Below are 12,516 nucleotides of genomic sequence, written 5' to 3'. Positions count from 1 at the left end.
TAAAGAGATTGATACAATCGAACTTTACATTTATTTTATGAATTATTTGTTTGTTAATACAAATGTACAGGTATTGCATTGTAAGCTTGTGCTTCCTTGATACTGTTTGAGTTTCCGTCTGTTGTTATTCAAAACTGTAAATACTGGCAAGAAAAAAATCACTTTGTATATGAAGCTATCCTACACAATTGGAATTGCATTTAAGAAAAATTTCATCATCCAATTAATTAAGAAACACATAAACGTATTGTGCACTTGTTTTATTCTATAAAACTAGAAGAATACTTATTATTACAATGTGTAAATATATATCACAGTGTTAGAAATCATAGACACGTTCACTTCTTTAATGCTTTTTTCTTGAAAAAAGAGAGTAGTTTACGAGGCTTTGAACACTTCTTTGAGTGGGTACTCTTATCACATGAACTCTCATCTCCTTCAGGCAAATCACCACATTCAACGACCCCCATCAATCCCCTACCCACGATTTCACTGAGGTATTCCCCCCTCGCTATCTGAGCCTGTCTGTTTATGGACCTCCACACTTTCAGTAGTCTATCGTCTCCCGCGGTGACGAGGGTTTCCTGGTCATAGGGGTGGAAGGCCACCGCGTTGAGTCCGCTACTCTGCTGTCCACAGTTTCTGTGTAGGATGCTGGTCTCCAGCTTTACTCCATAATGTCTGTCCCACAGGTGACCTTCTGTGATCTCGTCACCCCTAGATCACAAAAACCAGATAATTCAAGATAGACTGAGGAATGAATGAATGGATAGAGAGATTTGTCTTGTTAATTAGTCATGATGAATAACATTACAACTAAACCTACTGATACAGGTATTTAGGAGCTAGAAATGTCCACAAAGATACCTTTGAATCACTAACATTATCTGCTTTAGTTATATTTAAAATATAATTTACATGTAATTCAGCTGAGAAAATTGTAATAATGTAAATTCTCATGTAAATGCTTTTTTCATAAGAAATCCACACAAGACATAATTAGCTGAGAAGAGTTTATAAACTCAGCAGTCAGAATGAAGTTTATTCAGGTTACACGTCAAGTGTATGCTTGATGTTCTTAATGAGATATATGTAAAGATTTAGGACCTCAAAATGTGAACCATTATTCAAACCTCATCATTCTGATACTTCAAATACTGGTATTTAATTTTTTCTCTCCAAAAATGCAGTACCGATACATTGAAATAATTTTTTGAAGAATAAAAAGAACAGTTTTTGAGAGATAACGAATTCAGAGAACCATTTAAATTCAAGACTTACGTAGCTACAAAATCTTGGCTAAGGTCAGGAAAGATGTAGCTTAGATGGTCTGTGGAAGTCGCGTAACCACCCAGGTAAACATTTTCCTGACACTGATCTAGAATCAGGTCATACACGACGGTGAGAATCTCCCTCTCAAAGCCCCAGTCATCGTCCTCTGTCAGGTAACGACAGGAGTAAACCAGGTACCTGTAACACACAAAAACCAATGGGCAACATCGCTCACCTGAACAACAATACCTGACCTCGAGTCAATATATTATTACAAAACAAATACAGGTCTAAATTCGTGTATAATCTATGTAAAATTGTGGCCCATTCCTGACCCATGATCTGAATTTTCTTGCTAGCTTGCTTCTATAATTTCACCCTAATACATGTACATGAATACTGCTAAAGGGATATGTGCCACTGATAATGGCTATAATTTCACACAATTTCTCTATGTACCTCTGATCATGGCTATGTTTTTGGTAAGTTCCTCATACCATGGCTATATTTCTGCTATTTACCTCTGATCATGGCTCACTCTCAGACCCAGGATCCCAGCATCCACTTTGAGAACTTTGAACGGTTTTGCAGATGCTTCCTCATCGTCCTTCACAGAATAGAAAGCAATCCCACACTTCTCTCCACGGTTGGAGTTACGGACCATTGTGATAATCCTCCCTCCCTGTGACTGAATCTGCCTAAGAACCTGAGGGTAGGGCTGGGAGCTCTCGTCCTTCATTGGTGGAACATGTTTCCTTGCCTGCTGCCTCCGGTTTTCCATTTCCCTGGCCCTTTGAACCATTTTATTATACAATGTATAGTCATCCAAATAGGCATCCTCCATATCATATTCAGATTCATCACTTACACAGCTGTCTTCACCACTGGAGTCTTCATCAAATCGATAATCAGAACCTTTTGAATTCTCTCCGCCAAAGTCAACTTCTTCATTGTCTGAGGAGTCTGTGTCAAATTTACTCTGTTGTTGCTTTGTTTGTCCTCCCCCTGGCTGACTGTTGTCACTACCTGAAGGTTCCATTTCAACATCATCTAGGTTAGGGTAATACTGCTGTAGATCCCCCCACTTCCTGGGATCGATCACTCGAATAAAGTCATTCCTTGAAGGAAATGGACAAGACACCAAAACATCCTTTCCTTTATTTCTGCTCTTCATGAACAGCTCTTCTAAGTTTCTGTTTTTACTTTTTGATTTTAATTTAACCTGAAAATAAGGATTTTAAAAAGTTAATTACTAAAATGAATTGCTATACAAAAAATCTTGATTAAAAATTTCATTTTTTGCATGTGTGCAATACATGTACATACACGTAGAAAACTAGTTTTTCAGCATTTTTCACCCAGCTTTTCCAACAATATTATACAAAAGTGCTACTTTACATGCGACTTTACAGTTATGCAGATTATGTTAATTATGAAAAAGATATATAATTTTTAAATCAATAATCTGACAATTTATTCATCAGATATTGACCCTTAATTTACAAGTAAAAATAAGGATTATAAACCCCATCTCTTTGTTGTTCTTATAATCTGGCCATGCCAGAAAACAACAATGATAAATATAGGAGTAAGTCTGATTCTGCCTGAATACTGGTTAAATTCACCCACCTCATGTGCCTCCAGCTTGAAGTATTCTCTATCCTGATAGAATCGTTTTGCGACAAGAAAATGTGTGTCATTCAGCCAAGCCCCTCTGAAATTTGGGTACTCTCCCTTGACAGCATATTGTAACATGAAATCTGCAAAAATGATTAATTGGCTATTAATGCACAGAATTTCTAGAGACATTGTCATCTTTCTATAAATATATCAAATAATCACAAAATTTTATCAAGACAGAACAAGCTAATGTCATATTAATGCTAATTACTGTGGAGGATAGGCTTTGAGGAATAATTTTGTTTAGGTAAGAGGCTTACTTAAGGTAGCTTAAAATAAAATCAAAGGCCGGAACGGCCACAAAGGCGTCGAGCTAACATTTTTTTCTTTTATATAGAATGATATATCAATAATTTGAATCTCTTTACTAATATAGTCATATCAAATAATATTATACTTAGAATAGAAAAGTATATGAATTATGTTTTCTGCTGCATTAAAAACAAAAATCAGTATATTTTCTTATTAATAAAATAGGTAGTGGTGCTTTTATAATACAATAACTCATCATAATTGCAAAAAATGAAGAAATTTCAAAGTTCAAAAATATTTTTTTTCTTTCTGCTTCAAACAGTCTTTGAACAACTTTCACAGGTTCATAATTTAAATACATTAACAGTGTGTCCCTAATTATAATAATAAAACATACATTTATTTATTTCAATTCCCGTTTGAAACAAGATTTCCTATGGTATGGTTGTTTACAAACAAATCCACAACACGTGCTATCTAAAATGCTCGACCAAACCAACTGCATTATCAAGTTTATTTTTTGCAATAAAATTACTAGATACGCTTATCGCTTACATTTATTTTGGAGACCGTGCCCGATAACAAATGAATTTACATCTAAAATGTTATTTCTATCGGGCAAGGTCTCCAATTAAAATGTAAGCGATAAACTAAAAATGAGTTGTCAATAACCAGGGAGGCAAAGTTTGATTTTTTGTACACAATTTAGTTGAATAAATGAAAAAAATCTTGCAATACGTTTAATACTTAAGTATTTCTTATGCGCATTTAAAAGGCGGTGCAGAGCATGAATTTTTGGATGATTGCCAATCCAGTTGATCGTTAACATTAGCTCGAGGCCTTAAAAATGTAAATTTAAAAAAGTTTAAATTTCTAAGTGAGGATCCAGGTCATTTTAAAATCTTAAAACTCCAAAAATTGTCCTAAAATACGATACGTAGATGTATACCTTATATATTTACAGAGTACACTGTTTGTCATGCAATCTTATCCCAACAAAATATGACCACACAAACTGATATGAAGTACTTTCAATACTTTGATTATTTCTATTACATTATAAATGTACTGTTACATAAGGGCTTGGAAGAATATTTTGATTACCTACCTGGTACAGAAAACACTGCAACGAAAATGCTCCCCTCAAAATCAAATAACTGTGTAAGTCCTGTAACCATTAGTAACGTCTCTGATTCGTTAAATTCACAAAACCGTGTCTTTAGTGGGGGGTTGAAGAATGGACCCACAGTATTTTGAAGGGTTATTGTACTGCCATAATTCCAAACCTGAAATTGGAACTTAGAGATATCAATCAATGATTTTCTTAGATCAGATGTCATCAGAAAATAATTTAACTCGATATACCTTTCCAACTGCAAAATTTTGAGTCTGCAGAGTTAGAAAATTAACAATATTTTACAGAAAATGCAGTTTCTTCAAAATGATCATGACAAATAATTCATATAAGTCTGAGTGAATGCCTGACTCTTAATATGGAGATGTGAGAAATCAGTCATACTCTGCATGTTCCATCTTTCCCTACAGAGGCAAGGAACTTTCCACTGGGAGAGAATGTCAGGAAGTAAATTTCATCATCATGTCCAGCCACATCCTGGGAAAGGTATGATGGGATATGATAGGCGAGTCGTTTGTACTCTTCCCTCCAGCTGTGTTTGTCTGTGGGGAGAGGAGCGTGTTTCTGTATTTTCTGATGCACGAGGTTTCGCCACAGGACCTCATCATATGCCACATCGTACCATTGCTGTGCATTGATATATAAATGCTACTTTATTTGGTTATTAGCCACAATATATATCCTAAGAGATGTATAGTCAGGTCTAAACCAGGACTCGAGCCCAGGGCCTCTGACACACCATGCTGCGTCCGGTGCAAGGTATTGGTGCTCATTAACCACTGCCTAACTGTTAAGACCCAATACGCTGACAATCAGAAAATATATATTCAACCCGGTGACATATTTAACTCTATTGTACATTTATCTGACTATATATACCTTAATGACTCTTAAGAATTATCCGACTCATATAGAAATCAATTATATAAATTATCGTTAATCTACGTTTGAAACTAACAAAGATGATTTATTTTTAAAATCTTCAATTAACTGAGGTTTAAATTTAAATGGTTAATTTATGAGGAGGTGTACCTGACAGACAGAGGATGTCCTGACCAAGGAAGCTCCGTCCAGAAATGAGAAAACGTGAAGAAGAATGGAATCTGGAAGCTGTTGGAAGAGCGCCAACGCGTTAGCCATTTCTTCCCCGATTTTCCTTTATTAACGTTAGCCAGTCCTCCTCGTCTTCTTATTGCATTCAATAATAAACATTGCAGCAAAAAATTGTTGTTTTTCGAAATGTCAAAACATACTTCCGAAGTAATCCGGACGACTGCCTCGACATTTGAAATAAAACGCCGAGGTGATCCGAGTAAATAGTAGACGTCGAAAAGAGGCCCATGGGGCCACATCGCTCACCTGAGCAACAATAACTTTATATGGATGTTCAAAGGACATTGTGCCGTATGGTCCCTCGGTAGAAAAACAAAAAAAGAATACCATAAAATAACCTGTATCCAAATTTTACACTTATTTTCCTCCACTTATTCTATGACATTATACCCTTATGAAATACCACTTTTACCAAAAATAAGATCCTATGCAAGATAGAAAACAAAATTTAGGTATGGGTACACTCTTAACTTCCAATTCTCTTTATTTTAGTTCTGCCCCCTCACTTTATAAAACGATCAAATTATATATGATAATATGCACATAGGTACATATTCATCTTCAACTACATTGTACTAGCTAGTTATAGTATTTTATTAAAAAAGATTCCTATATGTGAAAGAGGAAAATTGTACCTCAAGGTGCTCAAATTAAAAACATTCAAATATTTAATTGGTCTTCCACAATATAAACGATTGTTGTTTACCAGGCGTGAACTCGTGCTACGTTTTATAACCTTGCTCACTTGATCGATGAATACACTCGAATGAAAAATGTTGTGATGTAATATGTTAAAGGTCATATGAAACGATATCCTGACCATATTGAGTTATATACGGGAATGAGATCATAAGTGCCTATTTGATAAGACTGACATTGTTTTTTGGATATTTTATGCAAAATGTGAGCGCCACAGTCGATCAAAATGACTTAATCGGGAAAAGGAACATTGACTTACGCGGCTTACCTCCCTTGCTTATGACGTCAGTAAGACCCAATCGCCTTATAAAGCTATGTTGTGTATATATCGCATAGCACCCTAACTCCGTCACTACCCTAACTCCGTCACTTTCGGGAAACTCCTCGCCGTTTGAAATCAAGTGCGATTATGACGTCATTTTTTGCATGTCAAAAATCTTCAATCAAATGTCAACAATTTACAACGGTTAAATTTAAGAATGTGTTCAAACATAACAAAATTACACCCTGTTCATTTTATGCAACAATAATTGCGTGAAATCAGCTAACACCTTTTTACGGGTGCACTAAAATAACGATATTTCTGACATGCGGGCCTATTCGATTATTTACTGTGGTCAGTCATTTTAAGAGAGGTCAAGATGAAACATTTCACATGTAATTTATTTTTTATTACGGTTATTGATACATTTTTTTCAGTCCGCAATAGCGTTTATGCACTACACTGATGATAACGTCAAATCGCTCATGCCGTAATTTTTGCCTTATACAGGGTTACAGATATATACGGTAATTATAGAATATGCTACATTTATTAAAAATGTAATAAATAAATAACATAATCATTGATATATTCATTCTTGATATGATATATTTGAAACATATAAGGACAGAAATCAAATGACATCCATACATTCTGAAAAGGTCGTTGTGATTGTTGTTACAAGGACCAATTTTTTTTTATTCTGGCGATCATTTCACTTTGATGAAATGATATACAATTTAAATTGTTTACACCGATTTTACTTATTATAACTTGGTCTAGATACAAGTTGAGTTTAAACTAAATTGTTAATGTGTCTTCATTCCCTGGCGTATCATAGATCATGTGGGTGACGGAGTTAGGTTCATAAGTTATGATAGCACGTGTGATAAACGTCGTTTTCAGAGGGCTTATTTGAATAATATTAAGAATATTTTTGTTAATAATTTTATAAATTATAACATTTCATGTTATATTTAGTGATTGCAAATGATAAAAACCGCAAAAAATAATTTGCAGAGAAACGCGGACTGTTTTCCGGTTATGGTGACGGAGTTTGGGTACTCGGGGATAAATATCCATGTCATTTTGCAGCATTTTTAAAGAAAAAAAATATTATTTTATACAAAAACTTGTATAATTATACAATAATCAACCACGTCAGTATTTTTTCTCTCAAGAAATGAAATCGTGTGCGTTTTTATTTACATGTAATATCGTGTACATAATGATATTCAGTTTCGAGACTGCAGGGAGAATAAATGATTTTCTTCATAGATCCACATGCATGTATAATATAATTTTAATATAAGCATATTCATATGTTTTATTTTGATCTTTTTAATGAAATTGACAAATTCAAAAATAAGTCTGATCGTTTTTTCCCATTTGCACGTTCATGCAATTCATTAAGATTTGTTTTCTAAACAACTTGTATGCCTCATTGTGCCTCATTCGCTTCACGATTATATTGTTTGTTTCACTTTCAAATTCACAAATATGTTACCATTTAATTATTTTTAGTCTAAGAGAAATTTCTTCAAATGTTTTGTTTTTGAAACGTGTACTTGAATGTGCGGTGTTTTGATTTTAAAACGTGTATGTGCGGTGTTTACTCACAGATCCCTTTTATCTCACTTTCTTCCGCAATGTTTTCTTTCGGGGTTTTTTTTATCATTATTGATGCTTGTTCTTAATAAAATCTGTTGATTATCTTCACATTCGTTCACAACTATTTTTATCAAACAACCGATTTATTTTACCGATACATTTCTAAATCCGTAAATGCCATATTTCCGCGATCTAATTTAATAAAACGTTAATACACGTGTACACAAAGTATTTTCTAAAGATATTGCTACATGTATATATATATATCAATAAGTCAGAAATTTATATTATTTCGATATAAAATTTAAGAATAATTTTGTGGCATTTTATAGCAGCTCTTAAATACAAACTATGTACACAATGCCTCAAACATTTTCATTGGCCTGCCTTATATACTTTTTTATGTGACAAAATAAATCAAATCAATTTAAATGCTTTAATTCCCTTTAAATGTAGCTCAATCATTATAGGTACCGAAGAAGAAAATGATGTTCCTATTTCAAAAGGATAAGGATAATTCATTAATCAGCTGTAAAGGTTGGAGCATTTCTTTCGTTAAATTTTCACTCCAGTACGGGATCTTCATCATGATTTTACTTTTGTGAGAAGCTGATATTAGATGTATTCATTAACGACCAATTAAAACTAAGTCATCTGTAGGCTACTACGAAATCAAATGATCTCATTTGACAAGAAAGACACGTTCATATATGCAAAAATTACTAAAATTTAATCGATAAACTACTGTAAAATTACACTAGTTTTAATGCATTGTTTACATCGGTGGGTCTTTGTGACGTCATAAATCCACAAAATCAAGAACGATAAGCGGGCAAGAATTTTTTCAGGTCTTCAGTTTTCACGGTTATTTCTCAGTAATGCAAAGGCAAAAAAATCTTACATCATGTATTTTAACATTTGTTTATATCAAGCTTTATATTCATGAAAGAAAATCATAGTGTTAAAAATCGTTTCATATGACCTTTAAGGTAACTCCGTACATATAAAATCATGGGTTCAAAGTTAAAAACCTAACTTTTTTTTAACTTATTGGACTTGAACTTCATCAAAAATTAAATAAAATATATATGTATCCATACTATTTAAGATGTAAGGTAATAAAAACCAAAGGCTGATATTATCATCTGAAAATCACACTTTTTTGGTTTAAAAATTATATATAGGTGGTTGGATACTTGTTTGTCTATTTAAATTTTATTGCTTACTATGCCAGAAAACTAAAATTAATTTTTAAAAAAAGAAAAAATTGTTTACATTAGAAAAATTATAGCATTTAGATATATTACTTAGAGAAAAGTAGAAAAGAGTTATTTCCCTTTGTCATTATTGAATTATGTCGAATATAAGGATGAAAAACGCTTATTAAATATCTCCAAGTAAACAATAATTTGAGTTTTTGATGTGCACCTATGATAACATAGAAATTACAAATCTACTTGCAAGAATTTCAATGAATTCATGGTTTATGTAAAATGTATGACGTCACAGGAGTGTGGATTTACTTTAAGAGCTAATTCATGTATAATCAATGCATAGGCGTCGGAACTGGGTGTAGGGGTAGGGGTTCCCCCCCCCCCCCCACACTTTTTTTTTGCAAAGTTAGACATAGCCATACTCAAAATCATTTTTTTTTGCTTGTCAAGATTTCTGATAAGGTCTACCCCCCCCCCCCCCCCCCCATCAATGAGCCTCAGACTGCAATGTATTGACAGGCATATCGCTCTATTTTACTAAGGCCCACACTTCATTTTCATCTTTATTAAAGATCAACGTTTAAAATGGCTACAAAGCAAGATGATTTTCCGCTGTAGTTTTTTCTGAATAATAGCGATAATAGATTTATCCCCGTAACAGTAATGTTTTAAACTGCTTTAAAGAGGTCGTTTTAATTTAATTGTGTCTGAAAAACCATCAAAGTTGGTGTACATTCATCGCATAAGAAGGGGGCCCCAAAAAGTTGTTATATCATCCTTTTAATTTTTCTGTACAAGTATTTAACGTTTAGTGAGACATTTCTAGTGATAAATCAAAATTTCAGCGTCAATCGTAGAATTATAAGCAATTGCAAGATACAGAACTCACAATTCTGCTTGGTTTGAGTCATTTTTTTGTTCACAAGAGTAAATTACATTCAACTTAAGATTTTTAAACTTGGTATTTCCTATTCAGAATGAACAAAAGCATGGCCTCAGTTCTGGGGGCAAAGCTCCGTATCTTGCTTATAATTCGAAACTTGACTCAGCTGAAAATGATTAGTAAAGAGAAAATTGTAAATAAACAATTAAAACAGAAGAAACATGCACTAAAACAAAGAAAGGGCACAATTTATTTTTGATAATATACATATACCTATATATTTCTAGCAGCAAAAACAATCTCCGTTTAGACTGAAAATGCAGAGCATCTTAACAAAACACGTTGCATTATAATCAACCATAACGTAGAGATCGTACCGAATTACCAATAAAATGTATAGTATTTATAATAGTATGTTGTTAATGCATCAGATTTTGCTCATTTTGCGCAGGTAAACAATTTTAACTGTCTGATTTACCGAAGTCTATATTTGATTCGATACATAAAAATCCCAAAATACAGGCAATATTTCCTCTCAAATTAAAAAGCATAAACGAAATTCATAACAACGTAAAACCACGGTCATGAGTGAAAAGGTTAACGCATCGAAAGATTGAATCTCAATTGACTTCACGAAATTGGCACAAATATATTTAGCACGTTTCAAGTATCCCTTCGCATGTAAACTGTTGCATAACAAGCAAATACGTCATTGTCAGTTTGACCCGTTTGCCATGCGTCAACTGCCTTACATAATGAACTTTTGTTTTCGATATGGAATACCGAACCGAAGTTATAAACTGATTGACAGCGATTATCTCTTTATCTTTATTTTCGTTAATTACTCAAAATTGAAACAGAGTTCGCCAATAATTTTTGCAATTTATGTTTTCCTTTCCATAAGGATTATTTTTGCAAAATTACGTTGAATTTTACTCAATAGTTCTTGAGAAGAAGATTTTTTAGAATGCACCCCCTTTTTCTACAGTTTCGAGGTTTTCTCCGTTTTAAATAGAGATCGGTCTTTCGTTTCTTCAATTTATAATCACCTTTCTATAGGGATGCTTTGTGCCAAATTTGGTTCAAATTGGCGAAGTGGTTTTAGAGAAAAAGTTTAAAACTTTAAAAGTTTACAGACGGACGGACAGACGAGACGGACAAAAGGTGATCAGAAAAGCTCACTTGAGCTTTCAGCTCAGGTGAGCTAAAAACTTAAAATGATTTCATTTAAGGTCAGACGACACGTTCCTCGAGAACCTTTTTTGTATCTCCACGTAATAAAGAGTTCCAATAAAAATATTAATTTTATAATTACTTTAAAAATGATCAAAATTTACTTGGATTTGGTTATGTGTCTAGATGGTCGAGTGGTTAGAACCGTGGCCGCGGCCGCTCACTGCCAGAAGCGTATAGGTTTTTAAGGTCGTGAGTTCAAAGCCCGCCCCGGCGAAGATACATATAGTTCTAATATAATGAATTTCGCTGTGATGTAGATGTATTTATTTTTATATCAGCAATCCAAGTGTATTTTCAAGAAGATTATATAGGAAATTGCATACTCTAGTATTTTGCAGAAATGCCTGGTAAGGAACCCTAATTTTTTGCAAGAAAGCTTGTCAAAGTAGTAGTAAACCATTAACAAATTCCTGGAAAAAGTTATCTAAAATTGAGGAACGTGTCATCTGACCTTAAATTCAACGTTTCCAGTATTGAGAAACTGGTGAAATGTGGAGAAAAAAGTAAAGTGACCTATTGTTGGTTGACTTTTGGACATTTAACAAATACATATATCTTTAGATCGAAAGGAGGGACCAATATGATCAGCCTTTTGTCCAGATGGCATGTATATTTATTAATACAGCCATATAATCCATGCCGGTGTAACCACTAGGCCTACTGTGTATAATTGCATAAACCATACTCATCATTTTAAAGTACACAGGGAATCGCTGTCGACCTGAATATCAATCCCTTGACTTTTTATCTGTCTTGTTAAACTTTAAAAAAAAAATAATTCTCTATATTTTATTATCAGGATATATCACCATCAATTTATTAAAGTAATTGTAAATATATTATCTCCTTTCCAACACAAATCTCCTTTCTTAAATTCCCTGTTAAAATATAGGTCTATAGTATGCGCAATCAATTCTTAAGGATATTTTATTTATCGGGATATTATCAGTCCCATCCTACGGAAGCCTGTTGGTGCCAGGTAGGAAAAATATTTTATCTGGCGGCCGTCATATTTTTATCTGGTGGCCACTACATAATATCTGGCGATCGCCACATAATATATCTGACTTCCTGTTGCCAGAAAATTACCTAGCGGTGACCAGATATACGTATAAGTGGCGGCCGCCACCTAATTATCGGGCTGCCGCAAGATAAAATA

General features: G+C 33.7%; 1 protein-coding gene across 1 annotated transcript; it reads right to left on the bottom strand.

Moving 5' to 3' along the window:
• Positions 1-243: 243 nt before the first annotated feature.
• LOC128178436 (F-box/WD repeat-containing protein 5-like) lies at positions 244-5,637 on the bottom strand. Its single transcript, XM_052845596.1, has 7 exons — positions 5,372-5,637; positions 4,724-4,966; positions 4,313-4,490; positions 2,902-3,032; positions 1,794-2,494; positions 1,282-1,470; positions 244-717 (listed from the first exon to the last, which is right to left on the bottom strand). Exons 1-7 carry the CDS (start codon positions 5,477-5,479, stop codon positions 339-341), a joined length of 1,929 nt encoding a protein of 642 aa, XP_052701556.1. The 5' UTR covers positions 5,480-5,637; the 3' UTR covers positions 244-338.
• Between the last annotated feature and the right edge of the window lie 6,879 nt (positions 5,638-12,516).

This window comes from Crassostrea angulata, chromosome 3 (assembly GCF_025612915.1).
Source record: "Crassostrea angulata isolate pt1a10 chromosome 3, ASM2561291v2, whole genome shotgun sequence".
NCBI classification, from domain to species: Eukaryota; Metazoa; Mollusca; class Bivalvia; order Ostreida; family Ostreidae; genus Magallana; species Magallana angulata.
This window is presented reverse-complemented; position numbering and strand designations above follow the sequence as displayed.

What these genes read in the sequence shown, in the direction of transcription:
- LOC128178436 (XM_052845596.1), bottom strand. Translation starts at nt 5,479, where the DNA reads ATGGCTAACGCGTTGGCGCTCTTCCAACAGCTTCCAGATTCCATTCTT. An exon ending in GGACATCCTCTGTCTGTCAG is followed by an intron (nt 4,967 to 5,371) that starts GTACACCTCCTC and finishes ATCAATGCACAG; the next exon opens with CAATGGTACGATGTGGCATA. An exon ending in AGCCAAGATTTTGTAGCTAC is followed by an intron (nt 718 to 1,281) that starts GTAAGTCTTGAA and finishes TTTGTGATCTAG; the next exon opens with GGGTGACGAGATCACAGAAG.